The sequence below is a fragment of the Thamnophis elegans genome, chromosome 16 (assembly GCF_009769535.1).
Source record: "Thamnophis elegans isolate rThaEle1 chromosome 16, rThaEle1.pri, whole genome shotgun sequence".
Taxonomy (NCBI): domain Eukaryota; kingdom Metazoa; phylum Chordata; class Lepidosauria; order Squamata; family Colubridae; genus Thamnophis; species Thamnophis elegans.
This window is the reverse complement of record NC_045556.1, coordinates 33792700-33816245: the sequence shown is the minus strand read 5'-3', so window position 1 is coordinate 33816245 and position 23546 is coordinate 33792700. Positions and strand designations below refer to the sequence as shown.

At 45.3% G+C, this 23546-nt stretch overlaps 1 protein-coding gene across 1 annotated transcript; it reads right to left on the bottom strand.

The window, feature by feature from the left end:
- Positions 1–1156: 1156 nt before the first annotated feature.
- Positions 1157–22932, bottom strand: BARHL1 (BarH like homeobox 1). The gene is made up of 3 exons (XM_032232380.1): positions 22446–22932; positions 9710–9932; positions 1157–1451 (listed from the first exon to the last, which is right to left on the bottom strand). Exons 1-3 carry the CDS (start codon positions 22930–22932, stop codon positions 1157–1159), a joined length of 1005 nt encoding a protein of 334 aa, XP_032088271.1.
- Positions 22933–23546: the final 614 nt, after the last annotated feature.

Sequence of the window (23546 nt, the reverse complement as noted above, 5' to 3'; positions counted from 1 at the left end):
ACACACGTGTATGATGACACTGTGAAGCTCCTGAGTCTATCCAGAACGTGTTTTGAGATATTTTTTTAAAAAATTATTTTATTGTCCCGATTCCAATGTTCATGCCAACCCTTACTCTACGATGAAAGAAGGCAGACATTTAGGCAAGAAAAACCAAATGGACAGGTACAGTACAGGTGGTTCCTTGCTCAATAGTAGTAACTACGAGGGGAGTCCTTAGTGGACAACCACCTGCCTGTTGGCTGCTTCCAGACCATTTTGGGGTCATTTTTGGCCCCCAAAACAGCCTGAAAAGGGCCTGACAAATGGCATGGTTTTGGGGTCATTTTTCAGGCCATTTTCAGGCTGTTTTTGAGCCATTTTATCAGGCCCTTGCGCCATTTTCAGGGCCACAAACGGCTCAAAAAACAGCCCAAAAACCAACCAGAAAATGCCTCCCAAAACAGCGTGGAAAACAGCCTGTTTTGGGGGTGTTTTTTTGTGCATTTCCTGGCACTCCGGCGCCTGCGAAGACCTGTTGGCAACGGTGCCCCAGAATGCCATAAGTTCTCCATCCCTGGAATAGAATAACAGAGTTGAAAGGGACCTTGGAGGCCTTCTAGCCCAACCCCCTGCCTAGGCAAGAAACCCTACACCCCTTCAGACCAATGGCTATCCGGCCATTGACCAGGTTTGCATCTCTAAAACGGGTTCGACCGATGGCTGGCCATCTTTTGGGGTTTGGTGGTACAGGGACCCTCAAGCTGGCCAAACGCAGCATTCACACCATCTTCTAAACCCAACTAGAACTCCATCCGAGAAGGGGGCTGCCCGATTTGGGGGGGGGGGAAATAAACCACGATGGTGGGAGGGGGAGGAAAATATATATGTATATCCGATGCCAGAGCAGAGAGAGGCTGGATTTTTGAAAGTGCCAGGGACGCGTGTTTTTGCAGCATCTCGGTTGGTGGGAGGGACGGTTGGCCTGGTGGTAGGAAGGAAAGGCGGTCGGTCGTGGGAATGCCTCCAGATGCGTGCAGGTCTTTCCTCACAACTTCTCCTCCCCTCCCTCCCCCGCCCGCCCCCTTTGCAGAGTCAATCCGGCGCAGGGATGCGGGGAGGGCGCTGCGTTCCCGCGTCTCTTCCTGGAGCAAAGCCCGGAACGGTGGGAGTCCGCTCACCGCGGTTGGGCGGCTCTGGGAAGGACGCCGGCCAGCGGGGGCAGAGGCGGCGGGGGCTCGCTGCCCCCTTGCAGTCCGTGGATGAGGATGCGGGGCACCAGAGGCCGCTGGAGCGCCGGAGGGGGCGCGCTGGGTCCCCGGTACAGGTAGAGCGCAGCGCCGGGATCCAAGTTGGAGACCAAACTCTGCGGGTAGAAATAGGGCGAAGGGAACATCCGTTGCAGGGCGGAGTAGTTGCCCGCCTCGGCCAGCAGCTCCAGACCCACCGCCGTCTGCCTCTTCCACTTGGTCCTGGAGGGAAGGAGGGGGAGAGAGAAAACGGGGTTCAGACGGGTTTCCTGCCTGAGCAGAGGAGGGGTTGGATTAGATGACCTCCAAGGTCCCTCCCAACTCTGTTATTTTGTTCTGGTCTGGTCAAAAGGACGGAGAGGAGGAGGAAAAGGGCTGTGGGGTCCTTGGTGCTCTCTGAGCATGGTGGTTTTCATGTGCTATAAGGAAGTGGGATTTGTGGAGAGGAGGAGGAGGAGGAAGAGGAGGAGAAGAAAGAGGACAGTAGAATTTCTCTGAGCTTGGTGGTTTTCTTGCAGACATTTCATGACCCAACTAAGTAACATCATCAGTGCTATAAGGAAGTGGGATTTGTGGGGAGGAGGAAGAGGGGGAGGAGAAAGAAGAGGAGGAGGAGGAGGAAGAGAAGGAGAAGGAAGAGGACAGTAGAATTTCTCTGAGCTTGGTGGTTTTCTTGCAGACATTTCAAGACCCAACTAAGTAACATCATCTGTGCTATAAGGAAGTGGGATTTGTGGAGAGGAGGAGGAGGAAGAGGGGAGGAGAAAGAAGAGGAGGAGGAGGAGGAAGAGGGGGAGGAAAAGGAGGAGGAAGACAGCAGAATCTCTCTGAGTTTGGTGGTTTTCTTGCAGACCTTCCATGACCCAACTAAGTAACATCATCAATGTTATAAGGAAGTGGGATTTATGCATAGGAGGAGTAGGAGGAGGAGGCGGTGAATATTTTTATGGAGATGTTCAATTCTTCAGGTCATGGTTGAGGTGCTTCCCCCCTTCTCCCCCCCCCCCATAAAAAGCTACTGGACTTTCTTGATTTTTCTTCTTTGAAAACAGAATACCCTCAAAGGAGTTCTTACAACATTCTGTTTAGTGACCATTCAAAGTTACAAGAGTACCAGAAAAAAAGTTATTTAGGATTGTTTTTTCACACTTACAACCATGGGGGGGGGAGGGGGCTCCTTTTGGACACATGATCAAAATCCAAACATTTGGCAACCGGCTCGTATCTATGACGGTCGTAGCCTCCCAGGCGCATACCGTCCCTCTTTACGACCTTCTGACGAGTGGAGTCAATGGGGAAGCCAAATTCCTTTCACAACCGCGTGACTAACTTAAGAACGGCACAGATTCGCTTAACAACGGGACGAGAAAGGTCGTAAAACAGGCCGAAACTCACTAAACAAATGTTTAGCAAGGGAAATTTTGGTGGAACAAGAATTCCCAGCCTCTTGCTCTCTAACATGGTGTCTTAACCATTAGACCAAAGTGCCTCTCTTCTCTTAGAGTAGCTTTTCTGAAAGTGTGGCTTTATGACCTCCTGAGAGAGAGAGAGAGACCACCACCCCCTTCAAGACCCTCTGAGGGGGTCCTTAAAATCAAACTCATTTGCTGGCCTATGTTGAAAAATACTACATTTTTAAAATCCCATTAAACCATGAGAAGAAGCAGTAGCAGCACCTGCCTCAATTTTAATTATTAATACAGTCAGTATCGATAAAATATAACCTATGTGAATGAAAGCACCTGGGGGGGGTAACTTTTCTAAAGCAGGTAGGGTGGTGTGGGTGTTGTGGCCCGCCAGTGGCCAGCGGAACTGGTAGCAGATTCTGACAGTGAGGAGGTTAGGGAGGAAGATGGGCCAGTCCTGGAGTCTGGGGAAGGCTCGGATGAGGGCTCTGCGTCGGAGGCAGAGAGGGGGCCAGGGCCATATGCCAGTTATCAGCTGCCTTCAGAGTTGGAGATCAGTGGGGCAGAAGAACAGCTGGAGCCTGTTCTCAGTGTGAGCATGCACAGAGTTGCCAGATGAAGGGAGCAGTTAAGAAGCAAGGGCTGACTCAGGTGTAAAGCCACAGGTGGATGGTGAATGACCCCTCCCATATCCCTATAAAGAGGAGCAAAAGGGGAGTGGAGTTTGAAGGAGCCCATTAGTTCACTTAATTAGTGTGAAGATTTATTCCCGACTCCTTGCCAAGGAATTGCTGCTACAGCGTGGAGATTGGAACATATCAGCCTGGCAGCTCTCCAAGCCTGTTAAAGGTCTGTAGTTGTGAACTCCCGCGGCCGGAACTTTGCTGGAGAGGAATTCCCTTTAACCTAAATAAAAGAGGTTTTATCGGGACAAGGAGTCGGCTTCGTGCTTTTGGGAAGCCTAGGTCAGAACGGGGGGGGGGGGGGAACCCCACTTCTCACTTAGAGCTTCTCTTCAAAATCCACACACTTCTGCACAGACTTTGACGTGCTCCCCAAGGTTTGTTCATCTACAGGTAGTCCTCTTCGATATACGACCGTGTTGTACGTCACCCCAAAGTTCTGTGGCTAAGCGAGACAGTTGTTAAGTTGAGTTTTTGCCCCATCTTCCTTGCCGCAGTGATGAAAGTGAATCCTCGCAGTTCAGTGGTGGGTTTCAAAAAAATTTCGAACCTACTCTGTGGGTGTGGCCTCCTTTGTGGGAGTGGCTTGCCGGCCATGTGACCTGGTGGGAGTGGCTTGCCAGTCATGTGTTTTCTTTCTTTCTTTCTCTCTCTCTCTCTCTCTTTCTTTCCTTCCTTTTGTCTCTCTGTCCCTTTTTCCTTTTTTTCTTTATCTCTCTCTCACTTTTTCTTTCTTTTTTCTTTTTTTCTTTATTTATTTCTTCCTTTCTTTCTCTTTCTCTCTCTATGTGAGTCTGTGTGTGTGTGTGTGTGTGTGTGGGTGTGGGTGTGTGTGTGTCTGTCTGTCAGTGGCGGATTTCAAAAATTTTTGGAACCTCTTCTGTAGGTGTGGCCTGCTTTCTGGTGGAACCTCTTCTAACCGGTTCGGTAGATTTGACGAACCGGTTCTACTGAACTGGTGCAAACTGGTAGGAACCCACCTCTGTCGCAGTTGTTAAGTAACTAGAACCTGGTTTGTGAAGGGAATGTGGCTTCCCCCTGTGTGAGAAGGTTCGCGAAAGAGGACAGTGCAACAGTTATAAGTACATGCCAGTGGCCAAGCCTCTGAAGGTTGATCACGTGACCAAAAGGGGTGGGTCCCTCTAACTTTGAACGGTGTGTAAACTAAAGGTTGTGTTACTGAAGGACTATCGGTCTGGTCTCCAGCTTCTAACTCAAGGAGGGGTTGATCTCTTCCCCTCCGTCACTAAATGAATGGCCGTAAGTTTAGTCTCGGGAATCAAGCACCTCTGAAGTGAGGCCAGTAAGAAAGACAGCGGGATTCGCCCCCTCCATTCTACCTGCTTCAGACAGGTAAATTTTGCAGGTGGTCCAACCACCTCACGGAGGACAACAAGCCCCATGCTGGAAGGCTTTGAGAGTCACGTAGCCCATCATCCTCGCCTTTCACCTTTTCTGTCTAGGAACAATTCCATCTCTCTTTCCCCCCCCAGTAAATAATTCATGGTCATCATAATTGTGTAATTACTGTAACTGCCCTTAATTATTGATGCCCAAAGCATCAATTGGGATGTATTATTAATATGCCCAGCGATGCGCTGTTGTGTCTTTAGCTGAAAAAAAACAACCGATTTATTTCCCTTTCTCTCTCTTTTTTTCTCTTACCCACGCAAATCAAACAATTGGTTGTCTCCTGCTCCTCTTCCTCCTCCTCTCCTTCTTCCTCTTCCTCTTCTCCTTCCTCCCTCCTCTTCTCCTTCTTCCTCTTCCTCCTCTTCTCCTTCCTCTTCCTCTTCTCCTTCCTCTTCTCCCTCCTCCTCCTCTTCCTATTCTTCCTCCTCCTCCTCTTCTCCTTCCTCTTCTCCTTCCTCTTCCTCTTCTCCTTCCTCTTCTCCCTCCTCCTCCTCTTCCTATTCTTCCTCCTCCTCCTCTTCTCCTTCCTCTTCTTCTTATTCCTCCTTCCTCTCTTTCTCCTGTTCCTATTCTTTCTCCTCTTTCTTTTCCCCTCCTCTCCTTCTTCCTTGTCCTCTCCTTCCTCCTCCTATTCCTGTTCTCCTCCTCTCCTTCCTCCTCCTCCTCCTCCTCCTCCTCCTCCTCCTATTCTTCTTCCTCCTCCTCCTCTTCCCTCCCTCGTCAAATCTGAAAGATTTCCTGTCTCTGAGAAACTGAGAATAAGAAGCAAATAATATTGATTTATGAAGAAGGGGGTGCTTTTCTTTAAAAAATGCAAACAGAGCAATTTTTAAAAGTTTAATGCAGCAACCAAATTTTTTAAAAAGGAGGAAAATCTCAAAGGAATTTCACCAGGTCAAAAAAGGGCCAGTCAAACGGGCTGCGAGAACTGTTTTGCCAACTCAGAGAGTGCAAAATAAAAATAAAAATGGATGCATTTTCTCACCACCGGCCTCTGTTTTTCCACCCACAAGCCTGCTCACTTTTAATTAATAGCCCAGTTCATTAATAGCCTAGCTTTTCCAAAACTGGTGGAAACCAGCCACATTCGCACAGCTTACGCTAGAACTGAAACTGTCCCCAAGCTGGTGGGTTCACACAAGACAGGCAAACTCCAAGCCCTGGTGGACAAAGCCACACGGCACGAGTGTGCATTCGCAGGTCAGCCCACACCTCAGACTAACAAACCATGTTAGGGGGGGAGGGGTCACCGTTGCTGTACAGGCCTGTCCCACTTTCAAACTGCATTGCAACCCGGGGAAACCTTAACCTAACTCCTTCAAAAACCAGCAAGACGGCTCATTTCTAACCTTCTTGTTTTTTCCAGCTGCTTTTTCCAGGCAGAAGGTGAAATGACCTCTGAACAGTTGCGGCCTCTTTGTTCAAATTCTCCCAGCTTGCTCTGGTAACCCTTAGCAGGGGCCAGCATCTTGAATTCAATTTGCTCTCTTGGTTTGCAATTATCACCAAGATGACGGCTTAGAGAAGGAGGTGGGATAAGGGCACCAAGGGATCAAGAGCTGTGATTGGGGAGAATCAGTTAAGAAGGCATCATTCATATCTATATTTGTATATTTCTCTCTCCCCCCCCCTCCCATCTATCTGTCTGTCTGTCTATCTATCTATCCATCCATCTATCAACCATCTTTATCATCTGTTTGTCTGCCTGCCTGCCTGCCTGCCTACCTTATCTATCTATCTATCTATCTATCTATCTATCTATCTATCTATCTATCTATCTATCTATCTATCTCTATCTGTCTGTATCTATCTATGTATCTATCTATCTATCATCTATCTATCTCTATCTATCTCTATCTATCTATCTATCTATCTATCTATCATCTATCTCTCTCTATCTATGTCTGTCTGTCTGTCTATCTATCTATCTTTGTCTGTCTATCTATCTGTCTGTCTATCTAGCTAGCTAGCTAGCTATCTCTATCTAACTGTCTGTCTATCTATGTATCTATCTATCTATCTATCTATCATCTATCTATCTATCTATCTTTGTCTGTCTGTCTATCTATCTATCTATCTCTATCTCTACCTCTACCTCTACCTCTACCTCTGCCTGCCTGCCTGCCTGCCTGCCTACCTACCTACCTACCTACCTACCTACCTACCTACCTACCTACCTATCTAATCTATCTATTTATCTATCTATCTAATATCTATCTATTTATCTATCTATCTATCTATCTATCTATCTATCTTTGTCTGTCTATCCATCTGTCTGTCTATCTAGCTAGCTAGCTAGCTAGCTAGCTATCTCTATCTGTCTGTCTATCTATGTATCTATGTATCTATCTATCTATCTATCTATCTATCTATCTATCATCTATCTATCTATCTATCTATCTATCTTTGTCTGTCTGTCTATCTATCTATCTATCTCTATCTAACTCTGTCTATCTATCTATCTATCTATCTATCATCTATCTATCTATCTATCTATCTATCTATCTATCTATCTATCTATCTATCTCTACCTCTACCTCTACCTGCCTGCCTGCCTGCCTGCCTGCCTACCTACCTACCTACCTACCTATCTAATCTATCTATTTATCTATCTATCTAATATCTATCTATCTATCTATCTAATATATATATATACATATACATATATATATATATATATATATATATATATATATATATATATATATATATATATATATATATATAAAGGATCAATAACCCAATTAATTTAATTGGGTTATTGATCCTTTATCCTAAGTCAACACAAAACACTTAGTTATTCTTATTTAGCATATGATTGCACTTAATAACAGCACTTATATACTGCTTCACAGTGCTTTTACAGCCCTCTCTAAGCGGTTTACAGAGTCAGCCTCTTGCCCCCCCTCCCCCAACAATCTGGGTCCTCATTTTAATGACCCTGGAAGGATGGAAGGCTGAGTCAACCTTGAGCCTCTTCAGGATCGAACTCCTGGCTGTGGGCAGTGAGTCAGCCTGCAATACTGACAGAAGGGAAGTCAACGTATTCACACAACCCACGAAATTCTATACAACCCTTCTGTGGGGGTATGGCAGTGGCCTCATTGTAACGGGATGTCCAATTCCCCTTGTTGCGATTGTGGTGCTGATACGCAAACTATTAAACACATTGTGCAAGATTGCCCACAACTTGCGTGCGTTCTCTGGTTGCCTAGCACGAAGTGACATCAGAGCACAAAACACTGAATCATACATAAACTAAAGTGCCTAGCTGTGCTCACACATCACATCCCTGCCAGGCCTGGCAATAACAAACCATGATCAAAACTACACATAATTAAAACTGAGCAAGATCTAAACTCATCAAGGTCCATTTAATCAAGATCAAAAGTAATCAAGATTTTTTTTAAAAAATAGCCAAGATTGACACCAATCAAGGTTAAGTAAGACCAAAACTGATCTAAATCGAAATTAACCAGAATTTCTTGAGTTTGGTTAAAAACCTGGCCCTTTCATCACCAAGTCTTTTTCTGTGCAGTCATGTGTGACAGCTAGATTTTGGCTATTTTAACCTAATCAAGCGCCTTTATTCCACAATCGGGACAGGAGCCCAGTGTAATCCAGAAACTGGCTCCAGCGTCAAGAGTTCAGTGTAACTTAAAAGCTTGCAAAAATAATCTGCGAGTGGATTCGACCTTCTTCAAAATATTTCAGCACCGTTTGAGCTGGACAGTGATTATTTTCATTCCTTGCCTGATTTCATTTGCCTTTTAAAACAAGGCTTGGAAATCAAGTGACTTTTTTTTTTGCAGTTTAGCATCCAGAAACCATTAAAAAAAAAACCCTTAGCGCAAGAAAGAAACTACCTACAAAGCTCTATTCAGAAGTAAGCCTCACTGAATTCAAGAGGATTTACTCCACAGTGGAAATATTGCAGTTACAACAGAACACGGTTTTTAAAATAATGGGAGAGTTTTAAAATATTTTTTTAAATGTTTAAAAAATATTTAAAATATTTTTTAAAACTGCATTCCCATCACAGCCACAAAAATTACACTGTAGGAAACGGCGCAAAAGTCAATTATCTATCTGGCCACTCCTGATTTTTCCTAAAATTTGCAGAAGTTAATATGTTTTCTTCCCTCTCCCAAACCAACTTGACCCTACCTAAATTCACATACCCACATATTAACAAGAAGCAACTATACCTGGCAACTAAACCTGGCTGTTCCGACAGGCCTGGGGCTAAAGAATCGTTGCCCCTATCTCGAATGGTATGATTGTTGCGTTTTTAATTATGTATTGTTTTGTGTTGTTGTCAATGGTCTGTATCTCCCTTCCCTTGTTTGAGTTGTGAGCAGCCCTGAGTCCCTTTAGGGAAAAGGGCGGCATACAAATGAAATAAAACTCTAAACTCTATTGGGTTGAGTAACCAGATTAATAGAACTGAGGTGGAAAGGAAGGAAGGAAGGAAGGAAGGAAGGAAGGAAGGAAGGAAGGAAGGAAGGAAGGAAGGAAGGAAGGAAGGAAGGAAAATTAGAATTCATAGATTAAGAATGTAGGTTTTTTAAAAAAAAAGATAAAATAGAAAGGAAAATAAAATAAAAGGGGAAAAAATAGAAGAGAAGGAAGAATTCAATTCATGGAATTCAATTCTGGCTGAACTCTCTCTAACTAAACTTTCTAACTAAACTCGCTTCTTTTGCAAACGTCCTCACTGGGCTGATTCCGGGACCACAACCAACCACTTTACACCGATTTTCACGGGCGACTTTTTAATTCTCGGAAGAGGCTTTCTCAATCCCGTTTTCTCAAAAGGAGCCGGTCTGAACCAGCCTGGATATTTGAAATCGGCCAAGGCAAGTTGAGAATAAGGACCCGGCGTGGATGCAAATGGAACCAAGTCTAATCCGAATTCGTGGCCTCTATGCTCTCTCTTTCTCCCTCTCCCAACCGCCCGCGTCTATTTCTCGCTTACCTTCTGTTCTGGTACCACGTTTTCACTTGGGTGTCGGTAAGGTTGAGCGAGGCGGCCAGCTCCATCCTGTCCTGGACGCTGAGATATTTCTGTCTCTCGAAGCTGCGCTCCAGCTGCGCCAGCTGGTGATCGGTGAACGCGGTGCGCGCCTTGCGCGGTTTCTTCAGCCGCACCGGAGGACTTTCTCGGGAGCTGGAGATCTCCCGGTCGCCTTCTTCCTTCACTGGAGCCGGGAGAGAAAGGGAGAAAATGGGTCCCGGGCGCTTTGGGGTGGAAAGGAGTCGCCTTTGGGGAAGCGGAAGGAAGGGAAGGGAATGAACAGGAAAGGAAGGAAGGAAGGAAGGAAGGAAGGAAGGAAAGGGAGAGGAAAGAGAGAAAGGAATGAAAGGAAAAGAGAGGAGGGAAAGAAAAGGAAAAAGGGATGGGAAGGAAAGGGAAAGAGAGGAAAAGGGAAGCGAAAAGAAAGGAAAGGGGGATGGGAAGGGAAGGGAAAGGAAAGAGAGGGGGATGAAACGAAAGGGGAAATAGAAAGGGGAAGAAAAAGAAAAGAGTGAGAAAAGGGAAGGGAAATGAAGCTGGTAAATAGATAAAGGGGAAAAAAAGAAGGGTGAAGAAAGAAAGAGGAGGGGAAAGGAAATGACAGGATAAAAGAAAGAAAAATTGAAAGAGAAGATAGAAGAGGAATTCAGAATGGTAAGGAAGGGTAGGAGAAAAAGAAGGTGTGGAAAAAGACGAGAAAGCTCACACGTTTAAAAGAACGAAGGGAAAAACGGAAGGAAGGAAGGAAAATATTTTTCACAGGAACAAGTTTAGGGGTGTCTATCAGCCTCTGTGAATTTACCATGCGTATTTCTCCATGCCCCCCAAAAACCCCCACTGTTGTTTACACAGGAGTAACTTCCCTTTCATGGAACTCTCTCTCTCCTACAAAATTTGTGCACATAAAACCATTTGCTTCTCCTCCCCCCCCAACCCTCCCTCAAAACTTAGGTTTCTCCAGAAGTATGCCCACAGGAAGATAGACATTGTAGTCCAATAGAACTAAAACACCCGCGGAGTGGGAGGGGGCGGTGAGAAAAAGCTAAGCTCTGCCCATTTCACATATATAATCAAAAGGAGCTTCTCTGTTATCACTGTAAAGTGACACCCCCACCTAAAAAAAAACACAAAAAAATCCCCCCAACAACCCAGACACACAACGCACAACACTGCCTCGTGCCACGTTTTACACACAGTGGCAAGAGCCCAAACATATTCCTTTCCTTTCATTTGCAACCTTTGTCATTAAATAATAATCAAACGATCAATTATTAAACAATTAATAGATGTAATCAGCCCAGCCAGACCACGAATCTTTCCCTCAATAGCTTCCTGCGCCACGTCCTCTGGGGCTGCTCAAAGCTTATTCCACGTTCTTAATGTAAAATTGGCATAAATAATAGACCTTATTTTGGATAAACTAGCAAGGCGGTGGAGAAGCACGTTATTTTGAAGGAGAGAAGGGCTTTTATTTTTTTTAAAAGTTGATTTTATCATGGGCGAACTGAAAATCCACATATACATTTGACCCTTTATAATAATATAATGTGTGTGTGTGTGTGTGTGTGTGTGTGTGTGTGTGTGTTTATTTCGGGAGAGGAAAATTATATTTAAAAGACTCCTCGGTTCTCCTTTGTTGGTTTAATCCTCTATGCGCCAGCAGCTGAAATCACAATTCTGTCCCTAATAAGTTTCAACGGCAACGGTAAAATCCGTGGGATTTACTAATGAGTGAACATAAAGAATCAAACTTTCTTCACATTTGAAGAAGTTGTAAGGAGGCCATTTATCAGGTTGGCTCTAGCTGTAGTAACAGAGATAAAGAATCAAGATCAGGAAGTGTTGGTGTCTCTTTATAATGCCTTGGTAATCCAAATATCCAAATATCAATCAATCAATCAATGAACCAGAACAGAGTTGGAAGGGACCTTGGAGGTCTTCCAGTCCAACGCCCTGCCCAAGCAGGAGACCTATAGAATTTGAGACACGTGAGTGTCCAGTCTCTTCTTAAAAACCTCCAGTGATGGAGTGCCTATGATTTCTGGAGGCAAGTTGTTCCACTGGTGAATTGTTCTCCCTGCCAGGAAATTCCTCCTTAGTTCTAGGTTGCTTCTCTCCTTGATTAATTTCCATCCCCTTGCTTCTTGTCCTCTTTCTGGTGCTTTGGAAAATTAAGTTGACCCCCCCTCCTCTTTGTGGCAGTCCCTCAAATATTGGAATATTGCTACCACCATGCCAAATTTGGTCACCACAGTACGAAAAAAGTTGTGGAGACTCTAGAAAGTGTGCAAAGAAGGGCAACGAAGAGGATTAGGGGGGGCGGGGGCTCAAACATACGAAGAAGAACAGTTGCAGGAATTGGGGATGTCTAGTTTAATGAAAAGAAGGACTAGGGGTGATATGATGTCAGTCTTCCAATATCTCAGGGGTTGCCACAAAGAAGAGGGAGTCAACATCTCTGCAGTTCCATCTTTGCACTCTGCATTATCCTGAATGCAGGTAGTTTCTTGTGATTACTACTTCTTCTTCTTCTTCTTCTTCTTCTTCTTCTTCTTCTTCTTCTTCTTCTTCTTCTCCTCCTCCTCCTCCTCCTCCTCCTCCTCTTCCTCCCCTCCTCCTCCCTCTCCTTCTTGCTCCTCCTCCTCTTTTCCCTTTTCTCTCCTTTTCCTCCACTCATTTGCTCATTCATCCGTATCATCCTCTCCTCTCCTCCTTCTCTGCTTTCCACCCCTTCTGTTCTTTCCCATCGTTCTCTCCTTTCCATTCTCCTTCTCCGTTCATTTCTTACAAGTTGCTTTGCTTTCCAAAGAATTCCTCGGGATCACGAACTCATTTCTGCAGGAGACCAAGGTGACATGTTGAGATGGGGGCATCCTTGGAGACAACTTGCTATGAAAATAAGAATCCTTTGCTCCATCCCATTTTTTTTTAATAAAAAAAATTGTCCTGAAAATCTTTAGAGTTGATCGGGTGCAGTTGTAAAGAGATCAATCAAAATCATTGCCACTTCCACCAGTCATCATTTCTAACATATCATCATCATTTTCTATAAAACTAGCCTGAATTCTGTTACATTTTTTAGTTTCTGCCTCCTTAGAAAATGAGCAAAATGATTTAATTGTTGTTGTTATTACAGTATTATATTCTGGAATTCTTGCAAAAAAGCGGGTGCAGGAGATAGAATCACTCTAATGATTCTGAAAACCAAATTATGCTCCTGTTAGTCTTGGAATATCCTTGGCAAGATCTTTTCTTTAAACCGGTCGCAATTTTGTCCCAAGGGAAGGATCAAAACTGACAATTTTCCAAGCAAAGGCTCTTGACTTTTCCTGCTGGAATTAAAAATAAAACATAACCCAACACGAAGGACAATTCTAGAAAAAGTCAGCCACAATCAGCAAGGTGAAAGAATTTTCTAGGGAAAAGTAGAAATATGTTCCTCCAGGCGAGACATGGAAACAGGAAAAATATTTTCCCAGCCTGGAGCATGTGTTTCTATATCCTTAAACAGGAAACAAGTTTTCCTCGTTGTATTTTAAAGGAAATAGATATAGTAGATGTGAGAAAATCAGATTCTGTCTTCTCGGATTCTCTGTCTCAGTTTTGGAGTTTTCTCCCTGTTACAATTTAGAGATGGGAACTGCTTTCTTTTAATCCGGTTTAGATCATAAACACCAACCAGCTGGATGATTGGCAAATCCCGGTTTGCCACAAGGGCGATTAACTCAAGGCCATCTCTTGTGTGTTTGTGTGTGTACAGATTTTTTCCTCATCTAAGTTGTCTCCCTGTCTTAAGGGAAGAAGAGTGGGTTTGTTGGTGGGAATGCAGACTCTTGAACGCAGCCTGTTCACTTTCCCTCAGTTGGGTGGGAGGGTGGAGGGGTGGGGGGTTGACAAGACAGGCTTTATACTCAAACATCCTTGTGGCAGGTTTTAGATCCGACAAGCAAGTCGGTTTCTCTACGTAGGAAGACAATAATCCACTTAATTGAGCCACGAGGGAGGTGAAAAAATTCTTCAAGCAGAAATGCAGCCCCAAAGATCTCTTAAACATGAGATGTGAAAAGGAAACAAGCATCTATCTATCTATCTATCTATCTATCTATCTATCTATCTATCTATCTATTATTCTATCAATAAACACACACACTATCTCTCTCTCTCTCTCTCTCTCTCTCTCTCTCTCTCTCGTATCAATCTCTTTCTCTGTCTGTCTAATCTCTCTCATCTATCTATCTACCTATCTACCTATCATATACACACATATACACACTCTATCTATCTATCTATCTATCTATCTATCTATCTATCTATCATTCTATCAATAAACACACACTCTATGTCTGTCTGTCTGTCTGTCTCTTATATCAATCTCTCTTTCTGTCTCTGTCTAATCTCTCTCATATCTCTCTCTCTCTCTCTCTCTCTCTCTCTCCCTCCCTCCCTCCCTCCCTCTCATCTCAAATCTAGGATGGTTGAGTGGTAGAATTAGAAGCTTGAAGTCCTTGGCAGAGACTTAGAAAAAAGAGAATCAGAAATCTAATTTACAGATAAAATGTCTGTCTGTCTATCTATCATACATACAGACACTATGTCTATCTGTCTGTCTATCTCTCTATCTAATATTAGATAGATAGATAGATAGGTCTCTCTCTCTCTCCTCCCCTCTCTCATTATCTATCTATCTATCTATCTATCTATCTATCTATCTATCTATCTATCTATCTGAATTAGAAGCTTGAAATCCTTGGCAGAGGTTTAGAAAAAAGAGAATCAAAAACTAATTTACAGATAAAATGTCTGTCTGTCTGTCTATAATACATACAGACACTATGTCTGTCTGTCTGTCTGTCTGTCTATCTATCTATCTATCTATCTATCTATCTATCAATCATCTATCTATCTATCTCATCTCAAATTTAGGATGGTTGAGGGGTAGAATTAGAAGCTCGAAATCCTTGGCAGAGATTTAGAAAAAAGAGAATCAGAAATCTAATTTACAGATAAAAGGCAACCATAAGAATGAACAAGGACGAGAAAGACAGAAGGGGGGAGGGGGATATATCTTGGAAGCTGGACGTGAAAGGGTAAGGTTGAAAAATTGGAGTTTGGGTTTCAAAGGGTTGTAATGAGATCCTGCACAGTCAGGAATAGGAAGGAGGAAGAGGGAGTCCTGCAGAGGAGATAGGCAGTAGGGGAGTAAGGAAACTGTCCCAGTCAAAAGGGAGGGAGGGAAGGAAGGAAGGGGAGAAAACATAAAAAATAGAATTGGAAGGGAGAATGGAAGGAAGGAAAGCAGAAAAGGAGGAGAAAGAGAAGGGGAGAAAATGGGGGGGGGAGAGAATCAGCACATTAGGAAGGAAAGGAGGAAGAAGAGATGGCAGGGAAAAAAACAAAGGTGGGAGAAAATAGGAGATGATTAAATAGGAAGGAAGGAAGGAGGAGGAGGAAAAGAAGGAGAAGGAGAGAAAAGAGGAAAATTGGATTTGGGAAGGAAAGAAGGAAGGCAATAGGAAAAATTAAATGCTCCCTAAGCTTAAGGGTGGCATCCAAGGAGAATATTTACTCAGGGTTGACCTGAGGGGTTCTTGGTGCTCCCAGATCTTGGGGGTTTGCCTTCCCTTCCTCCTTGCAGACGTTTTCATGAGCCCCAATTTAGGGCAATGGTGTTAGAGCACCAAGGACCCCCACTCGAGCCAAAAATGGTCTGGGAGTGGGAGCAACGATCCTTCAACTTCGTCTTGGGGAGAAATCTTCAGGAAACGAGGCCCGCATTAAAAGAAAGAAAGGAAGGAAGAAAGAAAGAAAAAGGAAAGAATAAAGAAGGAAAGAAAGAAAGAAGGAAAGAAAGAAAGGAAAAAGGAAGAAAGAAAGAAAGAAAGAAAGAAAGAAAAAAGAAGGAAAGAAAGAAAAGAAAGAAAAAGAAAGAAGGAAAGAAAGAAAGAAAAAAGAAAGAATGAAGGAAGGAAAAGAAAAAAAGGAAAGAAAGAAAGGAGAAAAAGAAAGGAGAGAAAGAAAGAAAGAAAAAGGAAAGAATGAAAGAATAAATAATGACAGAAATAAAGAAAAAAGAAGGAAAGAAAGAAAGAAAAAAGAAGGAAAGATAGAAAAGAAAGAAAAAGAAAGAAGGAAAGAAAGAAAGACAAAAGAAGGAAGGAAGGAAAAGAAAAAAGGAAAGAAAGAAAGGAGAAAAAGAAAGAAGAGAAAGAAAGAAAGAAAGAAGGAAAGAAAGAAAAAGGAAAGAAGGAAAGAATAAAGAATGAAAGAAAGAAAGAAAGAAAAAAGAAGGAAAGAAAGAAAGGAAAGAAAGAAAGAAAGAAAGAAAGAAAGGAGAAAAGGAAGGAAGGAAGGAAGGCATTGGGGATTCGTTTTGGAGGTCTCCCCTCCCCTCTTTTCAAAATTGGGAGGGGGGAAACCTGACCTCCTTTATGGAGAACTTTTGAGATGTTTGAAAATTCCCAAATCTTTGGGGGAGAAGAGAAGATTTTATTTTCTCTTCAGACCTTCGCTTGGATTTTGAAATGGGCTGTCAGGAGGAAGCGGGAGGGAAGAGAAAGTTAAGGGGGCGCCCCAAGTTTCGACTCCCGCCCCCCACCCCCGTTTGGTGAGTAAAGCCGGCGATTTCACCCCCTTCCCCTCCTTCCTTTTTCAACCCTTCCCCGTCTTTTTCAGCCATTTGCAAGGACCGGCGAGCATTTGCGCTGTAGAACCAAAGCTTCGTTTTGAGGTTTTGGATCCGTTTCGGCTTTTTTTTTTTGGGGGGGGGGGGTTTTGAGAAAAAAAAATAACCCCCGAAGCTTCGATTTCACGGCGATACGGAGTCTTAAGAGGTGGTGAGAAGAGCGACGCAGAAACTAATTACAGTCCCAACTTCTAATCTAGAGGGAGGGAGGCATGCAAAGGTCAAAAAGAAATCAGATTAAAGGGGAAAAAAGAAAAGAAATCAGATTAAAGTGGGGGGGGGAGAAATCATATTGCAATCTTGGGAAGCGCTTTCGATGGGGGGGGACCCACCAGGGCCTCGTGAAAAAGAAGCAGAAAAACCCCACGCAAAAAAATCCCATTCTACTGCCACTGGCCGCCGTGCGTAAAAGCCGCGCGTGTTTTGTAGCTTGTCACCAAGAGCAAAATCGCTTCCCTGCCTAACATCTGGCCACGCATCTGCTCCCCGTCTTTAGACTGAAACTCAAGGAGAGGATTGTTTTTTTTTTAAATAGCCTGGTAATTATTCCCCACCCGGCCTTTGGATTTCAATGATTTTCTCATGCAAAGCGATGCGCCCCCCTCCCCACCCTCTTCAAAAATGAATGAGAATAGATTAGGAGTTACTTCTATTCAGACTCTGGTTTGAAATCTGTGGGAATGCTTAAGAGGTAAACTAGCAGGGATTTCCTTCCTTCTGTCCGTCCTTCCTTCCTTCCTTCCTTCCTTCCTTCCTTCCTTCCTTCCTTCCCTCCCTCCCTCCCTCCGTTCTCTTTTTCTTTCCTTACTCCCCATGTCCTTCTTTCCTCCCTCATTTCTTTCCTTCCACTTTTTATTTCCTTCCTCCCTTATGTCCCTCCTTATTTTCTTCCTCAATTCCTCTCTTTCTTTCTTTCTTTCTTTCTTTCTTTCTTTCTTTCTTTCTTTCTTTCTTTCCTTCCTTCTCTTTTTCTTTCCTTCCTCCCTTATATCCTTCTTCTTTCCTTCCTCTTTTTCCTTCCTTCCACTCTTTTTCTTTCCTTACTCCCTTATCTCCTTTCTTTCCTTCCTCTTTTCCTCCCTCCCTTCCTTCTCCCTTTCTAGACATTGGCAGAGAATTTTCCTTCTAAAATATTAAACATTATATCCAACGGAGCAAACAATCTTAACATTGTTTTGAAAACTTTTTTGGAGTGTGAGGGGCGGGGGGGAAGAGAAAGAAAGAAACACCACATTTGGGAAATCACTAACATCTGTCTTTTCTCCAGAAATACAAATACATCTATTTTCTCCTCCATGTGCCTTTATTTCCAGCTTATCCTTCCACAAAAACAGGGATTTCGACTTTCTATCTCCTTCCACTAAACCCTGAGTAGACTTGATGGTTGAGTGGGCCACGTAGGCTGTTCCCTTTTGCTCTGATAAAATAAAATCTAGGAGGCAAGGGACTGTTGATTGGGTTGCAAGAATAATAATAATTAAAAAAATAGATTTGTGCAGGATGAGAAGCGTTCTAGGGGGAAACTACACAGACTAACTTATTAAAAGGGAAAATAATAACTGCTCCAAGCCGTTTACTTTTCCCTATTTGGAAACACACACAGTTGTGTGCTTTACACACTTATGTTCTTCAACAACAATCTTTCCTTCTGAAAAAAAAATCCCCTTCCCAAATCTCCCCTCCCTCTTTTATCTCCTTCTCATTCTTTTCCTCCCCCCCCGTCCTCTTTGTCCTTCTCCTCCCTTCCTTTATCCCTTCCTTCCTTCCTATTTTATCATTTCCTATTTTCTCCCACCTTTCCCCCCCTTCCATCTCTTCTTCCTTCTTTCCTTCCTAATGTGCTGGTTCTCCCCCCCCCCCGTTTTCTCTCCTTCTCTTTCTCCTCCTTTTCTGCATTCCTTCCTTCCATTCTCCCTTCCTTTCCTTCCTAATTTACCAATTCTATTTTTTATGTTTTCTCTCCTTCCTTCCTTCCTTCCTTCCTTCCTTCCTTCCTTCCTTCCTTCCTTCCTTCCTTCCTTCCTTCCTTGACTGGGACAGTTTCCTTACTCCTCCACTGCCTATCCCCTCTACAGGACTCCCTCTTCCTCCTTCCTATTCCTGAGTCTGCATGATCTCATTTTCTTGGTGCTTATTTCCCAGGGAAAAGCAATCCGATCCACCTTTCTTTCCCAGGCCAGCTAAAATGGGCGTGCTGCAAAGCCACGGGATGTACATAGCACAGAATGAAATGGGAAGGGGGTGCCCGGTTCGTGAATCTACCATTCTTCGGGGGGGGGGGAGAAAGAGGGGGTCCCCATACTCCCTTTAGACATAAAATTATCCACTACAATCTCCTACCTGTCAATAACTACTTCAGCTTCAACCACAGCAACACGAGAGCTCACAATAGATAGAAACTCAAGGTGTAAACCGCTCCAAACTCGATGGCAGAAAAGGCGACTTCAGCCACGCCTGGAACGCACTACTCTGTGGGGTTTCTTCCCCCAACCCCCAAAAACTTTAACTTTAGACTGTCTACCGTGGACCTCACCCCATTCCTAAGAGGTCTGGAAGGGGCGTGCATAAGCGTGCCTACCGCCCCTGTCCTAATATTTATTCCCTTCTATTCGTATCCATCCCATGTATCCAAGATCATGTCTATTCTTATATCTGCTATCTAATTCATGCTTGATGGAATAAATAAATGCAATAAAATAAACAGGCCTTTTCTACCCTTCTTTCCTATATATCCCATACCAGGTAAATTAATCTCGGAGGGAGAGCCATGTCAACTGCCTCATTCAGGCTGAGAAAATCTTCTTATCCCTTTCCCAGATCTTCCCTTAACAAAACAAAAAAACATCTTCACACCTTGGCCAAATCCACGCCGGGATGGACGGTTGGGAGGGGATTCGAACTTCTTTTATTCCTATTGAATTACCTTAAGGACCCCAGGCCCTTTTGCCTTCCGCCCAGCTTTCTTTTTCAAATGCCAAGTTTAAAGACCCTCTACTGCCTTGATTAAGGGGGAGAGGCCGGGTCTTCCCTAAAGCCGGGTCTGCAAAAGTGATCAACCTCCGGAGAGAGAATTTTTTTTTTCCTCTATCGAGGGGATCCTACAAATCATATCCCAAACAGAGCAAGCGAGCAGAGAGAAGCTGGAGGTTGGGGGAAGGGAGACGCCAATGCCCACTCAACTGGAGGCGCTTGCCCCATCGAAGACGCCGAAGCGATCCTGGAAAACTCCACCAAGCCGCGATGGTCAACCGGGGTGGGGAAGAAGGACAGCCGGGATGGCAGAATTGGGGTGTGTGTGGTGTGTGTGACATCCTCATCCAAAAACCTGGAACGGGAGGCCCTATCCGATCAAAAGGAACCACGCGGAGTGAGAGTCAACTTAAAAAGACAAATCAACCGATTCGTGATAGAAGCGTTGGAGAACTTAAAACGTCCCAGTTGCTGAGACCGCCAACGAAGGAGCGCGGAAGAGGCACCAGCCAGAGATTGGGGGGAGCCGCCACCCCAGACCCACGGAGCCGGACCAGAGAACCTGCCACCCATCAGGCCACCCCAGATGATTGTCCCCGGCCAACCCAGACTAGAGAGGAAGGCTTCCCCCCACTAGGTGTCCAATACAATGGAGACCCCCCAGAAGCTGGGATTCTTCTTCGCCCAAGTCCTCACGTACAAGTAAGAGTACGGGCGAAACCAACCCAAGGGGCACGAGTTTGAGGGGTGACCCTAGCGTTAAACGGAGCGGCTGCTCGTTGGACGGTGGTACTCCACAAGGCCGATACTCCCGAGCTGCGGAATTTTTGACCCTTGTTTCATGATGGCCCTCCGACTACAGATCTGAAGAGCCTTCGGCCAACCGGGATCGTAACCGGATGGTGAAACAAGGTGGCAGGCCAGGAGCGGAATGCACCCAGGAATTCCGAAACCTCGCGTGGATCGAAACCGGGTGGACCTCTGGGTGAGCTGGTTCAAAGACGGGCTGGACGATGGCCGGTACACCTCCTCCCTCGCCCGAGGGTCCCCTCATGGCTTACACAAGTGGTACCTCGTAGCTGAGGACGCTGAAATAGATATGGCCAGAAACCAATACCGGGCCGGATGAATATGGAGAACATCACCCCGCTAAGGGAAAAGGAAGCCGTTTAAACCACAAAACGCCCTAAGCGCAAAGGCCACCAACTTGCTGCAAGTGTGGGAAGGAGGAGGGGCACCAGGCCGCTGAATAACACCTCGGAAGACCCCCGCCATGAAGCCCGAACGCCGATCCGGCGGGAGACCTACCAAACCGACCTCCAGAGGGAAGGAAACGGCCCCTGGACTCTGGGAAGGGATCCAGATGGTTGGTAAGCCAGCCAATTCAACCATCACCCCTACCTCTGTTGATCCCTAGCCGGGGGAAGGGGTAGAAAGTATCCGCTCTGCCGGACTCAGGGTGTACCCGATGCTTAATTAGCCCCAACCTGGTAGGATGGCTGGGGATCCACCTGCAACTAAAAATCCCCATCGCATGCTACCAACTCGATGGGTCCACAGCCTTACAAGGAGGCTGAATTCAACCCAGCTTTCCATTTGAAAAAAAAAGAGGGAAATTTTCTCCTGGAACCTCCCTAGGTAGAGGCAGTCTATCTATTAATTAAAAAAAAAAAACACCTTGGGTGCAAGTTGGATTTGGCTCTTCTTGCAAGATCTGGATTTTTCCTAGGAGCGGTCCCTCCGAACATGAGGGTAATGATAATTTTTGCTGTTGCAATGTAGTATTTGACTGGGGAATTCTCAGCAGAAGCTGGTAATGAAGGGTTAATTAGTTATCCCCGGTGATGCTGAGAGATTGTCCCAAATCCTGCAGGTAATATAAAGCAGATTCCCCCCAACAAAGGTTGCTAATTGAACCCTCCAAATTCTCTCCGCTCTTCCAGTCACTCCATTCTGATCGCCCCTAACAGTCCAAGAATTATAAGGTGTGGGGGGGACTTTGCCCTCTCTTTCCTTGTTATTGGTTTTTAAGAGAATAACAAAGTTGGAGGCCTTCTAGTCCAGCCCCCTGTTCAAGCAAGATACTCTATCCCATTTCAGACAAATGGATATCCAACCTTTTCTTTAAAAAACCTCCAGTGTCGGAGCATTCACAACTTCTGGAGGCAACTTGTTCCACTGATTAATTGTTCTCCCAGTCAGGACATCCATAATTCTTGGATCTCTCTTTAATAATCTTTTTCACCCGTTGCTTCTTGTCCTGCCTTCAGCTGCTTTGGAGAATAGCTTGACTCCCCCTTCTTTGGGGCAACCCCTGAGATATTGGAAGGAAGGAATGAGAGAAGGAAGGAAGGAAGGAGAAAAGGAAGGAGAAAAGGATGGGAGGGTCGAAGGAAGGAAGGAGAGAAAGGATGATTTCTCCTTGATGAGTTTCCATCCGTTGCTTCTTGTCCTGCCTTCAGCTGCTTTGGAGAATAGCTTGACTCCCTCTTCTTTGGGGCAGCCCCTCAAATAGTGGAAGACCCCTGCCTAGTCCTTCTTTTCGTTAAACTCAATCCCCACAACCGCCTTTCTATGTTTTCGCCTCTTTTCTGCACTCTTTCTAGAGACTCAACATCTTTTTTTTATTATTATTTAATATCCCGGCGACCAAAACTGGGCGCAGTATTCCAAATGTGAGACCTTACCTAAGGCTTGTTATCAAGTGGTACTAACACGTCGCGAATGATCTTGTTATTATTAGTATTAGCGTTATTAGCATAAGTCAGGAAATGGAGAAGGCTTGGAAGATCAGAGGGGGGGGGGGTCAGCTACCCACCAAAGGAAAGGGGTGGTTAGATGTTCCCAGACTTTAGTTTCTCTCGCCCCCCTCCCCCTCCCCGTTTCAGTTTTGGGTGACTTTTCAGAATGACTAAAGAGAACTAAACTTGGTGACTTTTCTAAAAAAATAAAAATGGATGGTCCCGTTTGGGGGATTTAAGCTGGTTTCCCCGCTCCCCTTTGCAAACCACGCGGTTTTTTTTACAGTGTCCTCCCCCTCCTTACCTTTGTATTCTGAATCCAAGGAAGAATTGCTGCTAGTTTTTTCGATTTTCTCCCGAAAGTCCTCGCCGCCGGCCTTGGCGGGAATGGGGGCCGGCGCTTCCTGCGCGCCCTGCCCGTGGCTGCTGGAATAAGGGGCGCAGGCCGCCAAGGGTTTGCAATCGGCCAAAATGTCCCTGATGAGGAAGGAGGAGGTCACCGTTCTCGATTGAGCCGAGGCGGCTGAAATGGGGGGGCCCGGCAGGTGAGGCTCCAGCCTCACCACCCCTCCTCCGCCTCCGCAGCCGCCGGGTAACTGAGCTGGCGCTTCCAAGCAATCCCTCCGGGGGGACGGGGGAGACAAGCAGCCGCTGCTGAGTTCCGAGCGAGGGCTAAGTTCCAGAGAGGATCTGGTGTCTCCCAGGAGCGGCGGGTCTCCTTTGGGTGCAGCTGGGCTCCCGGATCGATGGGAGAGGAGGGAGTCGATCCCAAATCCGTTGGCGTTTTCCATGCCGTTTGTCAGGAATGCATGAACCCGCCGAGGTTACGGAAGTAGAGAGGGAGAGGGGGGAAAGAGGCGAAGGAGGCACGCTCGCACCACTGGGAAACGCACAATTCCTGGCCCGCATTTAACATCCAAGGTCCCGACTTTGGGGTGGTGGGCGCGGAAGGGGAGGGGGCGCGATCAGCGTCCAAATCGGCTGCAGCGGGAAGAGAGAAAAAAAAGGGAAGGAAAACTGTCAAAAGGCAAAGGGAAAAAGGAAGGAGCCGAGTTGAGTTGGTCCTAGACGTTAATCAGGCTTTATAAAAAGAATAAACCCATTGGATTCAGCAAGATTCAATTGCAATTGAGCATGCCTTAAATCCCAACCGCAACTTACACCGGCTGTTGACTTTCTCCAAATTGAGCCCACCGGGGGTTCAAAGGGGCTTTACTCTCCCAAGGATGAGGGAAAGCACTTCAACCACTCAAGCTCTTGAGGCGGCTGCCCGCTTCATTCCTGCTCGCTGGGCGGGTTGGATCGCATGGAGTTCAACCGACCTGACTCTCCCATAAGCGCCCGCAAGGTTGTGAATTGTCCCATCGCAACCTCTGGTCCTGAATACCCCTCGGGCCGCCCAGAT

Excerpts from the sequence above, each read along its gene's own strand:
- BARHL1 (XM_032232380.1), bottom strand. The coding sequence starts at position 22,932 with ATGGAAAACGCCAACGGATTTGGGATCGACTCCCTCCTCTCCCATCGA. Across the intron at positions 9,933-22,445 it reads CTTGGATTCAGAATACAAAG|TGAAGGAAGAAGGCGACCGG; the intron begins GTAAGGAGGGGG and ends TCCCGGCTCCAG. Across the intron at positions 1,452-9,709 it reads ACGTGGTACCAGAACAGAAG|GACCAAGTGGAAGAGGCAGA; the intron begins GTAAGCGAGAAA and ends CCTTCCCTCCAG.